Here is a 15719-nt window from a genome sequence, read left to right as displayed (position 1 = left end):
CAAAATCTAGTATTACCTCAACAAACATAAATTGATAAATAGAAGATATTATAAATGAATATTTTATTTATTAATAAATTAATAATCTTAAAATAATAATTTTATATAACATATAAATAATATATAAAATTGTATAATTTATTAATTTAAGATATTTAATTTTTTATTTTTTAAGATATTAATTTATTTGTATTATGATAAATTTATCTTTATCGAAATAATAGTATACTTTTAAGTCGTAGTTGATAACTGAGATTTCAATTATAATTTTTTTTTTACTTTCAAATTTAATTAAAAACTATTAAATTATAATTTATTATTGAAATTAAAAATATATATTTTAATAATAAATTATTTATATTTAAACTTAAGAATTTAGTATTAGTTCAATAAACATAAATTAATAAATAGAAGATATTATAAATGAATGTTTTATTTATTAATAAATTAATAATCTTAAAATAATAAACTTATATAACATGTAAATAATATATAAAATTTTATAATTTATTAATTTAAAATATTTAATTTGTTGTTTTTTAAAATATTAATTTATTTGTATTATGACAAATTTATCTTTATCGAAATAATAGTATATTCTTAAGCCGTAGTTGTCATATATATATATATATATATATTACAAAATTAGTTAATGAAATTAATTACAAAAAGTCTACTACAAAATGTAATTTTTAATAGTTTAATTAAAGTCACAAAAAATATTCACTAAATATTAATATAGTGGAAAATAAAAAACATATATAATCTCACATGGAACCTATGTGTAACTAGATTTTTAAATTTAAATATAAATAATTTATTATTTAAGTATACTTTTTAAATTTCAATCATAAATAGTAATTTAATACTTTTTAATTAAATTTTTAATTAAAAAAAATTAACTAAAGCAGCAATCGGCAACTGCGGCTTTAGTTCAAATATGAAGTCGCGATTGTCAATTGCGGCTTTAGTTCAAATATGAAGTCGCGGTTGCCAATTGCGGCTTTAGTTCAAATATGAAGCTGCATTTGCCAACTGCGACTTTAACTAAAATGATGAAAAAAATATATTTTTTAATGATATGGCGTCTACATGACACCAAAGAGGTCAAAGAGACCACTTTGAACATAAATTTCAAAAAATGGCTAGATGTTACATTTTTTTTAAAAATGGACCATTTTGACCCAAAACTCCCTACATTGTTATGATCAAAGCATATGGTTCAATTTGTTGCGTTTCTTTATGGCTTTGGTTAACTGGTCGGCCACCTCACCGACGATGCAAATTGCTTTTATTTTCGATCTGATAGTGTTTTTATTCAAAATGTTTTTAATAAAAATCCTTTATAACATGATTATTTTATAACATTATAATTTTTAATATTTAAAATTTTTTATCATTCAAATATTAAAAACGTTTTTTAAAATCACTCCAAAACATACTTTAAGTAATTTTTCAAAATTTTAAAATTAATTTTTAAATTTTATTAAATACCTAACTATTTTTTTAGAAATACTTTTTAAATTAAAAACGCTTCCTAAAATAAACATAAACACTGAACGGAATTTTAATCTAACCCACTAAAAACTTTAGTATATTATTTTTTTAATAAGTTGCTTATCATTCATTGATAATCCCTATGTCAACAACGCTATCCTTTGAAACACTTGGGGAAAAGCAATATGGATTAAAGAGCCAAAAAAAAGTGCTACAGAAAATATATGAGTATGCTCGAAAGTTAAGAACAAGAAAACCCGCCCCATGTGTTTATCTTTTTAATTCAATTTGATATATTAAATTTAAATATGAAATATTTTTAATACTTTTAATTATATATACATATATTTAAATTTTTATTATTATTTTTAATTATATATAATATAAGTTATATAATTATGATATTATCGATTCAATCCCAGTCTAATCACCAATTTTACCATAAAATTTGAGGGAAAATGTGAAGAAAATAAAATATGAATTCAAAATCAATAAATTATTTTTATTTGTTTTTTCGAACTCATTTCACATGGTTTCATATGTTATATAAAGATTAAATAATTTTAAAATATATAAAATTTAAAATTAATTTTAATTATATTTAATTTAAAAAGAAAATTATGATAAAATCATTTTTTTTAATATTTTTTTCTTAATATTTTCCGATAACCAAACATATTCAGAATCCTATTTGAAAAATGTTTGATTCATTTAGCTAAAATTGTAGAAATGCAAATAAAACGTAGAAAACTATTTTCCTCTAATAATCAAAATGATTTGTCTTATTTAATGAAGGGCTAAAAATTTAAGGGAGAATTATGTTTTGGGGTTAGATGAGCCCCCAAATTAACAAAAGGTCCATATAATTCTTCAAATTGAGCCCAAGACCCAATGAAAGTATGAAAATTGAGTTGAAGGATATTATCCTTTAGTATTTTCAAAAATGTCCTTGGCTGATTTTGAGAAAAAAAAATATTTAAAAAATATTTTTTATTTTATTTAATATTTTTATAAAATAATTTTATGTAATTTAATATTTTTTAAAAATACTTTTATTTAATTTAATGTTTTTGAAAAATAATTTTATTTAATTTAATATTTTTAAAAAATATTTAATTTATTTTTTTTTAAAATACTTTTATTTAATTTAATATTTTTGAAAAATAATTTTATTTAATTTAATATTTTTAAAAAATATTTAATATAATATTTTTTTAAATACTTTTATTTAATTTAATATTTTTGAAAAAAAAATATTTAATTTTATATTTTTGAAAACTACTTTTATTTAATTTAGTATTTTTGAAAAAAAAATTATTGAAAAAAATTTATTTAACTTAATTTTATAAAATATTTTATATATGTTTTTTAAGGGTATATTTGTCCATTACTATTTCATATCATTCAACTCAATTTGAAGAGTTATATGGACCTTTTGTTAATTTGGGCCCCTATCTACCCCCAAAACATAATTCTCCCAAAATTTAACCACAAAATTGTCCATATTATTACAAGAATCATGATTTAAAATTGGCATTAATTATCATGAAATTATTTTACTAATAACCAAATAATATTTTTGAACTATTCATTAAATTATCACCTTATTAGTAAATCTCATTAAAATTAAAATTTTCTACTAACTTTAATTCCTTTTCCTCATATGTATATTTTTTAAAATTATCATTAATAACCCACAATTAATTATTAAGAATTAATGCATGCTAATTAATAAATGACGTACGGTAGAATCTCATACCCCTTGGAGGTGATTTGAACCCATCTCTTTTGCCTGTCCAGACAAGCATCATAGACAGAGCCACACTCCGGTGCATCACACCCCACCTTAAGACCTTTCTCCAAATTCCGCCACCTCATCTAAAAATAAAACAACATATTTGCAAACCCTAGAACTGCCCGCGTGGATCCAAGTAAGGATAAGGGTGCATGGTTCTAAGGTGGGGGTGGTTACACTGGAACCTTCATGCCGTTTGGCAAACATCTGATGTGTATAAAAACGTGCGTCTAAGTTTTGTTCTCGACCTCTGTGTCGAGTGGTTTTCTTTGGCTTTCTCCTTCTGTGATCATCTCCAATGGCGGCTGCTGCTTCATCTGCTTCATCGCCCAAGACCTGTGGCCATTGCAAAGCCACCAACTTGGTGCAATCTAAGAATGGTTGGACCCTCAAGAGCGGCGAGTTTGCTTTGCTCTGCGAACCCTGTGGGTGAGTACTACTGCCTTTCTTTTCTTTTCTTGTGTGTGTGTTAAAGCGGGTCGATCTGCTTTCATTTTCGAAGGATTTTCTCGGTGGGTTTGATTGTTGGGAGGATTTTGGAGATGGATTTTGGTGAGGTTTCTGATTCATGCATGATGAGGATGAGAAAGTGTTTGTGGGTTGGCGATCAGGGTTGTCTGGGTTGATGCAGCGGCAGTGGCTTTTACTTTTTTTTTTTCCATTTCAGACACCACTTGAAATAAAAATAGGCATGCCAATATAATAGCATGCCTTCTCCTCCGCTGAAATAAAATAAAAAATAAAACATAAAAAACAAGTTAAGAAAATAACTTTTGTTTTTATTTTTTATTTTTATTTTAAACACCATATTAGCGGGTTTTCCATTATCCAGAAACCAAAAAAACACGTACGTTTTGACATCGAAAACTGTTTTCTCTTATCTATTCCTAAAAAAATAAAATATAGAATGTTTTCAAAAAATATATTTAAATTATTTTTCTCGCTTTCACTTATTTTCTAATAATTATTTTAAAAAAATAATTATCTAAATATGTATAATAATTAAAAATAAAATATTATACATAAAAATTATTTTTAAAATATTAAAAATTGGTTTAAAAAATGTTTAAATTTCCAAATAAACTTTTATTTCATAAAATATCATAAAATAGTTTTTAAAAGTTGTTCTCAAAAATTATTTTTTTTTAAAAATTACCAAATAGGTCCTTAATTTTTCATTTTAAATAATTATGAGATCTCAAATGAAAAAAGGTCTTTCAAATAAAATCCTATAAGATTATATATTTATGTTATATGTTGCAAATTAATTATTTTTCTATCTTTAAAATTTTGAGAAGAGATACATGCAATTTAACTTAATTGGATATTTCCAAAACGACTAACAAAACAAATCAAATGTTTGGTTTGATGTTTTACATTGCATTTTTATTTTACTCATCTCAATTTTAAATTTTATTAAATAAAACTTATCTTTTAATCAAATTTGATGGAAAATAGTATTTAATGAAAATTTAAATTAATAACAATAAATATGTTTAATCCAACCTCCTCTTAACAAATGAAGTAAAAAGAAGAGATGAGGGCTTTGGGAATATAATTTTATTTTTGGGTGATTTAATAAATTTGAAAATTTTGAGTTATTGAGAAATAAAATAGGTATGAAAGGATATCTAGGGGGCATATTTAATATCATTATAATTTAATGGTTAATAAAAACAATATTAAACACATTAAGAAACTTTTTATAGATTAAAAATATAAATATTTATATATGGTTACCCTAAAAGATAAGAGGCAAAACAAATTATTTTTATGTTATGAGTAATGATAGATAATTTTTTTAATAGTATTTTAACTTGTTTTTTTCCATATATTAATCAATGTTGAATCCTAGTAGCTTTTTCATGGATGCAATAAATAAAAATAATTTTTTAAATAATAAATTGTGGAATCTTGAAAGTTATAGGCTGATATCAAGGATGACAACAGGGTTGGTTCATGATAAATCACCCTTATTCCAACCCTATTTTATTTATTTATATATATTTCAATCCTCACAAAAAAAAAATTAAATAGGTAGGAAGGGGCTGGCATAGGAAATTTTCCTACTTGTCGTTTATTTTTTTTTAATATTTTATTTTATTTTTTAAAATTTAATTAAAAATAAATATAATTTATAAGTATTTATGATTTATTTTTATGAAAAATAATATTTTATTTATATTTAAAAAGTTGAAAATTTGAAAAATTTAACTAAAATAATTTTTTATTTAAAATTATATATAATCAGGGTGGTGAAGTCGGACAAAATCATATTTGAGTTTGCTCCAAACCTTTTTTAGATTTTTAAAAACATTTTAAACATGTCCTAAAGCTGTTTATCTTTATCCTAATCCTTTCTCATTAGACATTAAACATGACGAATACTTGAAAAAAATTTGTCACGATCCCTACCTCATATATATGTTTTGAATCATGAAAGGAAATTTCCTATTTTATTATTTAATTTAGTTTAATTTTATATTAAAATGATAAATCTAAAATATGTAAGTTTTAAAAAGTGAATTTTATTTTACTTTAGTTTTAGAAATGATTTTATGAAATAAAAAATATGAAATTATTTTTCTTATTTTTAAAAAAATTATTTTATTTTTTGAAAGGTAATCATAGATTAAAAGGTTTTTGGAATTTTAAAAAATAAAAATAAAAAAGCGATTTCGGTAATTGGCCTTACAAAAATAGGTGAAATAATTCATTTTGGAGAACAATTCACCGCCCTTTTCCTTCCTGATTCCTTCCCAACCTCTGCTCCAAAATTATATCTCAGCTTCTCAATTATTCATTATTCACTTTCTTTTGATTTGTCTCCGTCTCTGATATATAGCCTCCTGCGGTTTCCCACTCCATTCATTCAGGAAATTTGTGGAGCTTTTAAATGAACTGGGTATCACGGATTTCCCACAAATCTTTAAGGAATTTAGACGCATATTCACACCGATGTGGGTAACTGATGCCACAATCTACTTACGTTTGCGTTGTGTTTCTATCAATCTTCTTATAAATGCATCTTGTTCAAAGGCAAAATGGGTTTGTCTCTAACGTTTATAGGGAATTTCTATGCATGTTTGGTGGTCTGATGAATTTTCCCTTGTTGATTTTATGTGGATTTGATTGCTTCTTGTTGGGGTTTTTTCCCCGTTGGTGTAAAATGGTGTATTTAGATTTTTGGCTCTGATTAAACTGTCTTTTAAAAAATACGAGTTCACTTTTTACATTGAAAAGATGAGTATTATGTGGAATCTAACTTGTCATTGAAGTCATATTTTCACATGAAATCCAACTTGGCACAAACTACGGTAGTTTTAGAATTAGTTTTGATAGGATGGTTTTTAAAATTACGGTACTTGTGCAGAAAGCCCCATGTGAGGTGGCATGTTAAGTTTTAGCCAGCTTTTTGTTCATTATTAGCTCAAATCCTAACAGTCGAAGATTTGGAGCAAATGGTAATTACGAGGACAAGGGTATTTTTTCTCTGTGTTGGAAATTGGAAGTAAATGGTTAGGCCAAAGTAGATTAATCACAATCCAAGCATTTGTCTTTGCAATTCAAGTCTCATTGCTGCTCTGCTCATGTGATGTGCAATTGTGATAGGCATGCGAAGACTGAAGACTGAAGTCTGAAGGCTACTGTTTAGATCCATGATTAAGTTGAATCTCTGTCGTTACTTTTATGCCTTCTCTTTGTATTCTGAAATAGTAAACTTTTGTTTGGAATTTTGCCGTGTTTATAATAGTCGTAAACTTTTGATTTTAATCAAATTAATTACTTTTCTAGTTTTATATCTTATCCATATAGTTTCTTTCTTCATAGAGCATTATGATTTATAAGTTAAGAATGATAATGCTTTAAATGATAGATGATAGATGCTATTGTTTTTTAATCGTGTCATGACTTGAGTTTTCTATGCTAAATTGTAAGCCATGAAATACTTTTAGAAAATTCAGAATTTAATATGTTAGATACGTAGCTATAGATATATTTCCATGGAACAAAATTGAATCAAATTAAAGCAGGAAGTATCCCCAAAAACAGCAGTAAAACCCAATTGCTTTATGTTGTGTGCTTGAGGTTGGATTTCATTTGTATTATCCTATCAAAAATTTATGTTATACTTGAATAACAGACATAATGGAGCTTTGGGCCCCTGATTTATAGAAATGTGATTTTGGAAATGGGGCTTATGGTCATAAGCATCATGGCTAATTGAGACACAAGCTCCTACAAGAAATGTAGGTTTCTTTTTCATTTTTTCTGTTTTTCTTCATATTTAGGCTCTTGATGATCTGTTATTCATTGGCTTTCATTGGTTTGTTCTTGGAAATCGTCCTCACCTATGGAGGGAAGTCTTCATTCTAATCTTTTCTTTTTATTTTAAAATAGGAAAATAAAGAATATAAATTAAAAAGGGCCTAGCAAAAAAAAGGATGCAACCTAAATACACAAGATGTATATGGATAGACAACACTAAAGGTTGAGAATGATTTTAGTCATGGTTTCCTATTGGATTTTGCATGAAGAGTTCTGATGCTTTCTTATTTTTGGCTTTATTAAGTAGATGTGAGGTTTTCCATATGGATCAAAAGGTACTCATGTTGTAAGCATAGGGTCAATCACCATAACATATGTAGCAACCAGCAAGTATTTAGCATGTTGGGAGGAATAAGTAGAGAATTTAATGGAGATGGAAAAAAGTACTAGCAAAATGTGGATGATGTTCCAATTTAGGTTTAGGGACTTTGGGTGTCTCTAGAAAGCTTTTAGGAGGGGATGATATAATTTCCAAGCTCATTTGTAACCTCTGTAGGTAATAGGTAGAGGACCCAATTTTTGGTGGACATATGGTTCAAGGAGTTGATCACTTTCTAGACTTAGTTCAACATTAGGGTGAATATAGCTGCGCTGATGGTAAATTATTGAAACTTAAAAGGGGGTCATGGATTTTGGTAGTCTAGGTCCCTTAGAAAGTTACATGATTGAGTACTTGATTAGTGGGGACTTCTTATCCTTTTTTTTGGGAATGGAAGTTGTTAACGTTAGGAATAACAAGTTAGTGTGAGATTTATTTCATAATGATTGCTTTTTGGTTATGTTACAAGTTGTTGTCTCAAGGCATTGGTTTGCCTTTTTTGTTTGAGCTCTGTGAGTGTTCCTTACTCCATCCAAGCTTAGTTTTATGTTATATTTTGAAAAAAAATTCATTATTTTTTTTGGTTCAGGAGGCTTTTTGGGCAAAGCTTGTGACTATCAAGCAACTTATGCAGCGATCATTGTGATGTGTTGTGAGAGGAGAAATTAGCAAATCACTTGCATATTCATTGTTTCATGGTCCATTGTGAGGTTTTGTCTAAGGTATTCTTCAAGCTTCAAGATTTCTTGTCCACTCTCTTCTAGAGAGGCCATGAGTAGCAAAGAAACAAAGAAGAAAAGTTTAGAAAAGGCGTCAACTTCAAGTCAAATGGTGCAAGTCAACCTCCCTACTAGTGCTTGGCTTCTACAATCCCTTCCAATGCATATGGAGATATGACGATTGGCAGATGAAAAGAGAGTCTAGGGTAATGGCTCAAAGAATGCTTTTGGCCCCAAACAAGCTTAATCGGAGGTTGGGTTTAGGAGGAGGAAGAGGAAGAAGAATAAATAATAGAAAAAGAATAGACAAAACCTAATAGAAGAAGAAGAAGAAGAAGAAGAAGAAGAAAAGGCTAGAGTCAAAAAATGAACAAGAGGCAACAAATACGATTGAAGAGAAGAAATGATAGGGACTATCTCAGTTTGTTCTTGCTTTTTACTAGTATAAACTCTTGCCTTTCAAATTCTCTAACCTCCAATACATTGCACGTATGACCTTGTCTTCCAATCCTCTCAAAACTAGCTCACATTTGATTTTGAGCTCTTTGAGGACCAAGATCCTTCCAATTAACATATTTTTTAGTCCAAGTTATCTTCATGTTTTTCTTTTTCCTAACTACAACATAGACGAAGTGGCTAAATTGGTTAATGCTCTGTATCTTCTTTTATTTTTACTTTTATATCATAATTTTCCATGTAGTTGCTTTAATTTTTTTTTTTTTTTTCGTTTTTTTTTCCTTTTCAACTCTTCACGATTAAATGGGAGATCTTCCTCTAATGGGAGTCTTTTGATTCTTAGTTGGTAGAGGCAACATTCTAAGTTGACCATGGTACATGGAAAAACCATCATCAATGGCTAGATTTGGTGCTAAAGCTAGCTAACCCTCTCAGGTATCTATTAAATGTAGGTTTCTTAGATCTTGTCTCGCCTTCAAATAGTTGTGTTAATATCCCTTTGGACATCCTATGTTGTGATAATCTTAATGCATTCTTGACCATTAATCCATTTGTCATTGACATGCTAGACACGATGGACGAATCTATCAATTTGTTCTTTCTATTGACCATTAATCCATTTTGTCATTAACATGCTAGACATATTGGATGGATCTATCAACTCATGCTCTCTCCATTTTGAATCTCAGGTTTTTAACATTCTATTAAAACCTCAATCCCAAGCTAAAATTATGGTTCAAACTAGGTCATAAATATTTTCCGTTGCTTGGTTAAAGAAGTAATAACAAGTTAAATATGGCCAAACTGAAATCATTGAACTTACCTACTTTCTTGGCCCTTTCCATAAAATATTTAGATTGCTTCATTTGTATATCATTGTTTACATTCACCAATTTTTACATTGTCTCTCACTCTTTTCTTCTAATATTGTGTGATTCTCCCCAATTATTCCTAGGTGAAAGGATAAGCTCCAAAGATCTCTCCAATTATTCTCTCATGCCTGTCTTCTAATTGTGTGATTCTATCCAAAGATCTCGTGCAAGATTCTCTTGAATCATGACTCTTATATTTGGAACATATTATTGGCAATTATGTAATTGCAATCTTTAATTGATATTTTTATTTTTGGAAGCTGATCTATATGTTTTGATAAGCCTTCCCTCCCCTATGCAATTAAATAGTACACATTCTCTTTCCTATTTTAGTTTAGATCTTTTATGCTGCCAATATGCAACTTGTTTTTTATCTTGGTTTTTTCTTGTTCTATATTGGTGAAGAAGAAGTGGTGCATGCTATCATCTCATGAAAATGGGCACATGGTAGCAATTTGTATCTTGAGTTATGGGCTTGTCATAGTCTTGATCAAGCAGAAAAAATGAAGGTAAGGTAAGAAAGGATGGTCGAATGGCTCTTTAAAATAAATAAATTAATATAAGAAACTTTGTGGGGATGGGGGCAAATGGGGCCCTTGTTTCTCAAGACATTTTAATGATTAGGAGTTGGGTGATGTGGAAACTTTGTTTAAGAAATTACACCCTTTGGTAGTTAGAAGGGGTGTGGAGGACATTCTGAGTTGGAATGATTCCGAGAATGACAAGTTCTCAGTTAGATCTCTATATTGCTCCTTTTCTAAAGGACCTCGAGATCCTTTTCCGTTCAGTATCATGTGGATGACTTGGGCTCCAGTGAAGGTCAACTTCTTTGCCTATGGAAGATATGGTGTTATTTGTGCAAAGTTGAGGAGGAAACCAGAAATTACTTGCTTCTTTTTTGTTCCAAAGCAAGAATGTTGTGGAGTTTGATTTTCTCCCATTTTGGTGTGGAGTGGGTTTTGCATTCCTCAATTAGAAGGAATTTGTTGGGTTGACATGACTCTTTCATGGGTAACAAATGGAAGGAAGTGTGGAGGGCCGCTCCTTTGTGCTTGTGGTGGACTATTTGGAAGGAAAGAAATAGGAGGACTTTCTTTTAATGATGTGGAGCAATCCGATCAAGCGATTAAATCTGCATTTTTGTAAAACCTATCAAAAAAAAAAATTGCTTTTTTGTATACTTTTGCGAATTGGGCTAGGGTGTATATAGAGGACCATACTCTTTCTATGTTAGATTTTGTAGATTGGTTAGGTTCTTAATAAGGAGAAGGTTTCCTTAGCTTTTTGTTTTTATTAGGATTTGTTTGTATACTTCGTGTGTAATTGGTTCACCTATTTTAAGGTGCTTTTAATACATGTCCTCTTTTTGCCTATTAAAAAAATAATTAAGAGAATGAATAAAAGAATTAAATGGAAAAAATAGGAAAATATAATATGTATAATTCTATTATGGTTGAAAGTAGTGTGTAAAAAAAATTCATTTGCCAAATTTTGTGTTTGGGCTAATATTTCATCTTTCCATATCATGTTTGGGTTGCCTAGCCATGTATGATTTGGTTATCTTACCTAAGTAGTTCTATGTTGGGGAAGATATGAAATTGCCTATATAAGATTGAGGGGCTAAAAGCATCATACATAAATCAAATGCAAGAGAAAATATCTCTAGTCATGGCATGGTGGTGGAACTTTACCCAAGCTATAAGAAGTTACATTTGTAACCGGGAGTTGCATTGTAATATTAAGTTTTGTATTTCATTATTACAAATCCTTGTGCATTGAAAGTAATGAGTTGTTCCTTGCTAAATAAATTTAGGGTTCTTATGCTCCGTGGAGAACCTATTTCTTAGCTTGGGAAGTAGTATGGGGGAAGATCCTAACCATAAATATTCTCTTGGGAAGAGGATGGACGATGGTAAACAAATGTAGCCTTTGTAAAGTAAGTGAAGAATCAACAAATCACATTCTAATACATTGTTGGAGCACCATAAAGTAAGTGAAATTTATTATTAGCGATTTTTGGGCTACAATGGGTTTTTTTAGGAGATATTCATTAAATCCCTTTTGGAGTAGTCTTGTGTCTGTGCCTAATTGGGAATTGATAATTGTATGTTGTTGGATTCTTTTTAGGTAGCCTTAATTGTGGTTAATTTGGTCTTTATGGTGGTTGTCTTGACTAGAAGTTTTATGCTCTTCCTTATATTCTCAGTACCCATGTAAACTACCCGTTTGAAATAGAAAGGTGCAATATTAATAAATGCATATTAGATCATAATGAGACATTCCTCTGTTTTCATTTAGAAAGGTGGAAGCTAAGACAAAAAAGGAAAAAGGAAATAAGGAGTATTCCAAATTGTATGTTCCAATAAAAAAAAATTGTATTCCAAATTGTATGTGAAAGATGAGAAGAAGGGAAGCATATATGTGTGGTATATATCTCATCTATATTAAATTGTAGACTAAAAAATGATAGAATCATTGTTATTGAACCAAATATGGTTGCCAATAGAAATTCTAATTTTATATATTTAGAATGAGAAATTGTCATCCCTTTCAAACCAATTGGGATACCTCAGCTCTGACATGTCTCTTGGGAGGAGTAATATGAAGCTCAAAATTATGGGTGTTTTCAATATTGCCATGGTAATTGGTTTGTGGTTGCTAGGGAGCATTGTCTTTTGTTAGGAATTGCTTGATTTATCTTTTGTTTGTCTATCAAAAAAAAAAAAAAAAAAAAAGGATGAAGATGAGCAACATACAAGTCTTTTAGTCTAAAAGGGAGCAGAAGATGTGAATATAAACAATAAGGATTTTGGTCTCCCCACCCTATGTCCTCACATATGTGGGCCTTCAATGCATCCTAATGAATTGAATATGGTGGATGATGTCATGATAGTCCAGAGAGATAACAACAAAATTGACATCCCCAACCATTATTATGCAGCCCATAAATGCTACTAACGACATGACGCTATAAAGAGACACCTTCTAGGGAACCATCAAAACCACCTTCTTATAACAACTTTATTCCTCTAAGAAACAAAGGCATCCCTACCCAGCCCAACCCACCACTACTACCAAAGTAACTGCTACTTCAAACTTAAGTATGCTCTGTTAGATCAACCCAGCCAAATGATCTTTGTTTCCTTCTCTCACACTTATTGACATTTCCCTCTAGATTTTCCCTAATAGCATGTTCCGCAATAGTCTCATTCTGGCACAGTGAATTAGAAATGTGATTTGTAGATTCTTCACTAATTTTACAAAGATTGTATCTTCTCACCACCATGTACCCTCTTCTCATAAGGAGATCAATGGTTAGGATCTTCCTCCATAGTCTCCCATGCAAAATGCCTTAATGGGTCTCAGGTAATCTGAATTTCTTGAGCAAGGATCAACACGAAATTCTCAGTATATAAGGAGTTATAAAAAGATTTCATTGACAGCACGAATGAGCTTCATAAACTGATCTGCATCCCCCATCTCCCAATCCTGAAATGCATTCTGAAATAATGGGACCAATTGCATCTACGCGCCCTTACCTCCAACAATTCTGGCGCTCTAGCATTTCTAGTAGAGGCTAGACTGAAAAGCTAAGGGAAAACCTTTTACAAAGTGCACTTTCCACCCATCTAAACCAAATTGGTTCTCAATCCATGCTTGACCCAAATAGAAGTTCCACAACTGAACTCCTCTTGCCCCCTTCTGGTGTCTTTCCATAGATCTAATCTAAAAGCCTCTCTCACATTTAATGAGCAACATCTTCCATCCAACTCTCCAAACCTGCCTTGGATTATCTTCCTCCAATCTTGCATTTAGGATATGTCATTTTCTTTTGTTTGGGATCTTGTTTGTCAATAAAGAGTCTATTTTTTTTATCAGAAGCAAAAAATCCATTCATATGAGTGGCAAAGCACATAGAAGCACAAGAATCCCATGCTAAATTACACAAACTGACCAAAAAAGAGTATAAAGTTTCTTGATTCCAATAAAAAAAGTAGTATGGGATGAAGCTTGAAAGATTATGCTAAGCATGACGTATTTTCTGATATTTGCTTTTGTCATTTGTGACTCCAGTTCTGTTTACGAGGAGGGAAGATTCTGTGAAACTTTCCACTCAAATGAAAATGGTTGGAGGAAGCGTGTTGCTTGTGGAAAGGTGAGATGAAAACTTGCCCTTTGCTTGGCAAAAATTTTGCCTTCTATTGGTGATTAACATCACATAGAAAACTTGCATATCCAAAACTGTATCTTTTCAATTCACTTGGTGAATCTTTTTTTTCAGCGGGTTCACTGTGGATGTGTGGTCTCTATCAACACAATTATACTATTGGAAACCTTTGGAGTAGCCTGTTTGAATTGCGCAATGAACACCTCAACTATTGTAAGAATGAAATGCTCTACAACATATTTTTTCTTTTTTTTTTTGCTCCTTATGCATATATCTCCAATCTTATAGTACTATCATCCTGGATCCTAATGATGTCCTGCTTGTTTACTTAGCAGCCATATTTCTAGGTTGCAGAATAATTTAATTTTATCAATAATATTTCCAAGTGAGAGTGGAAATGAAGCTTAAAAGGTATTTTATCCGTTATAAGCTGTTATATTCATACAACCTCCTGACCAAAGCCGTCTGAGTAGTCGGGATTAAGTTTTATTGGGTTAATGTTGAGCTGCGCATACCGATAAGCTCATAAGTTCATTCATCATTTGGATCATAATTCTGGATTGGGATGTCTGAAGTCTGCATTATCTAGCATGATTAGATATATATAAGGAACATGACCTAGAATAGTCTTATATTTCCATCTCATTTCTGAAAGAATCTGCCACTGAAGTAGATTACATATGATACATTAACATTCTTTTTTCAGGTTTCGTTATCTTCTGATTTATTAAAAGTTGATTCACAAAAGAAGATTCCTTTAATTGTGAACTATGATCGACTGGACCCATATGAACTTGACTGCTTCCAGCACTAGATATTAGCAAATGGGCTTGAATCTAGCTAAGCTTCAACCTTGGTGTATGTTGAGAGAGAGAGAGAGAGAAGAAAAACCTTAATTCTCATTCATGTAATTTCTACTTACAATTGAGAAATATATATATATACAAGGCTAGGAGTCCTAACTACCATACATGTGACCTATATTAACAAGGAAAGATTATACACTATAAATACATTATATTCAACACTCCCCCTCAAGCTGGAGCATATACGTCATATGCACCAAGCTTGTTACAAATATATTTAATCCTAGGACCTCTGAGAGATTTAGTGAAGATGTCTGCTAGTTGATCATTTGAATTAACAAAACTTGTAGCAACACATCCTGATGCGATCTTCTCTCTAATGAAATGACATTCAACTTCAATATGCTTGGTCCTTTCATGAAAGACTGGATTGGATGCAATATGTAATGCGGCTTGGTTATCACAGATGAGTTTCATCTGTTCATCCTTTCCAAATCTCAACTCTCGAAGAAGATGTCTCAACCATATGAGTTCACATGTTGCCAAAGCAATAGCTCGATACTCGGTTTCAACGCTAGATCTGGTCACTACATCTTGTTTCTTACTCTTCCAAGATATTAGATTACCTCCAATAAAAACACAGTACCCTGAAGTGGAACGTTTATCTGTGAGTGAGTCAGCCCAATCTGCATCTGTGTAACCAACAACCTGAGTATGACCTCTGTTCTCGTACAACACACCTTGGCCTGGTGTACTTT

At 30.2% G+C, this 15719-nt stretch overlaps 1 protein-coding gene across 11 annotated transcripts in view; it reads left to right on the top strand.

The window, feature by feature from the left end:
- The first annotated feature begins 5996 nt into the window (after window positions 1-5996).
- LOC100854644 (B3 domain-containing protein Os07g0563300) overlaps window positions 5997-15719 on the top strand; it is a 30280-nt gene continuing 20557 nt past the window's right edge. For 3 of the 11 annotated variants that reach the window (XM_019217415.2, XM_019217416.2, XM_059735647.1), the window contains exons 1-4: window positions 5998-6252; window positions 6905-6959; window positions 14062-14143; window positions 14270-14368. In XM_019217415.2, coding sequence (XP_019072960.1) covers window positions 6952-6959; window positions 14062-14143; window positions 14270-14368 — 189 coding nt within the window. In that variant the 5' untranslated portion in view covers window positions 5998-6252; window positions 6905-6951. Of the gene's footprint in view, window positions 6253-6904; window positions 6960-7016; window positions 7543-8529; window positions 9102-9458; window positions 9564-14061; window positions 14144-14269; window positions 14369-15719 lie in introns of those variants that run through there. The other 8 variants (XM_059735648.1, XM_059735646.1, XM_059735652.1 and 5 more) reach the window with 7 other exon arrangements.

The sequence above is a fragment of the Vitis vinifera genome, chromosome 19, assembly GCF_030704535.1.
Source record: "Vitis vinifera cultivar Pinot Noir 40024 chromosome 19, ASM3070453v1".
Classification (NCBI taxonomy): Eukaryota; Viridiplantae; Streptophyta; class Magnoliopsida; order Vitales; family Vitaceae; genus Vitis; species Vitis vinifera.
The sequence above is the reverse complement of the archived record's forward strand: the minus strand, read 5'-3'. Positions and strand labels throughout refer to the sequence as shown.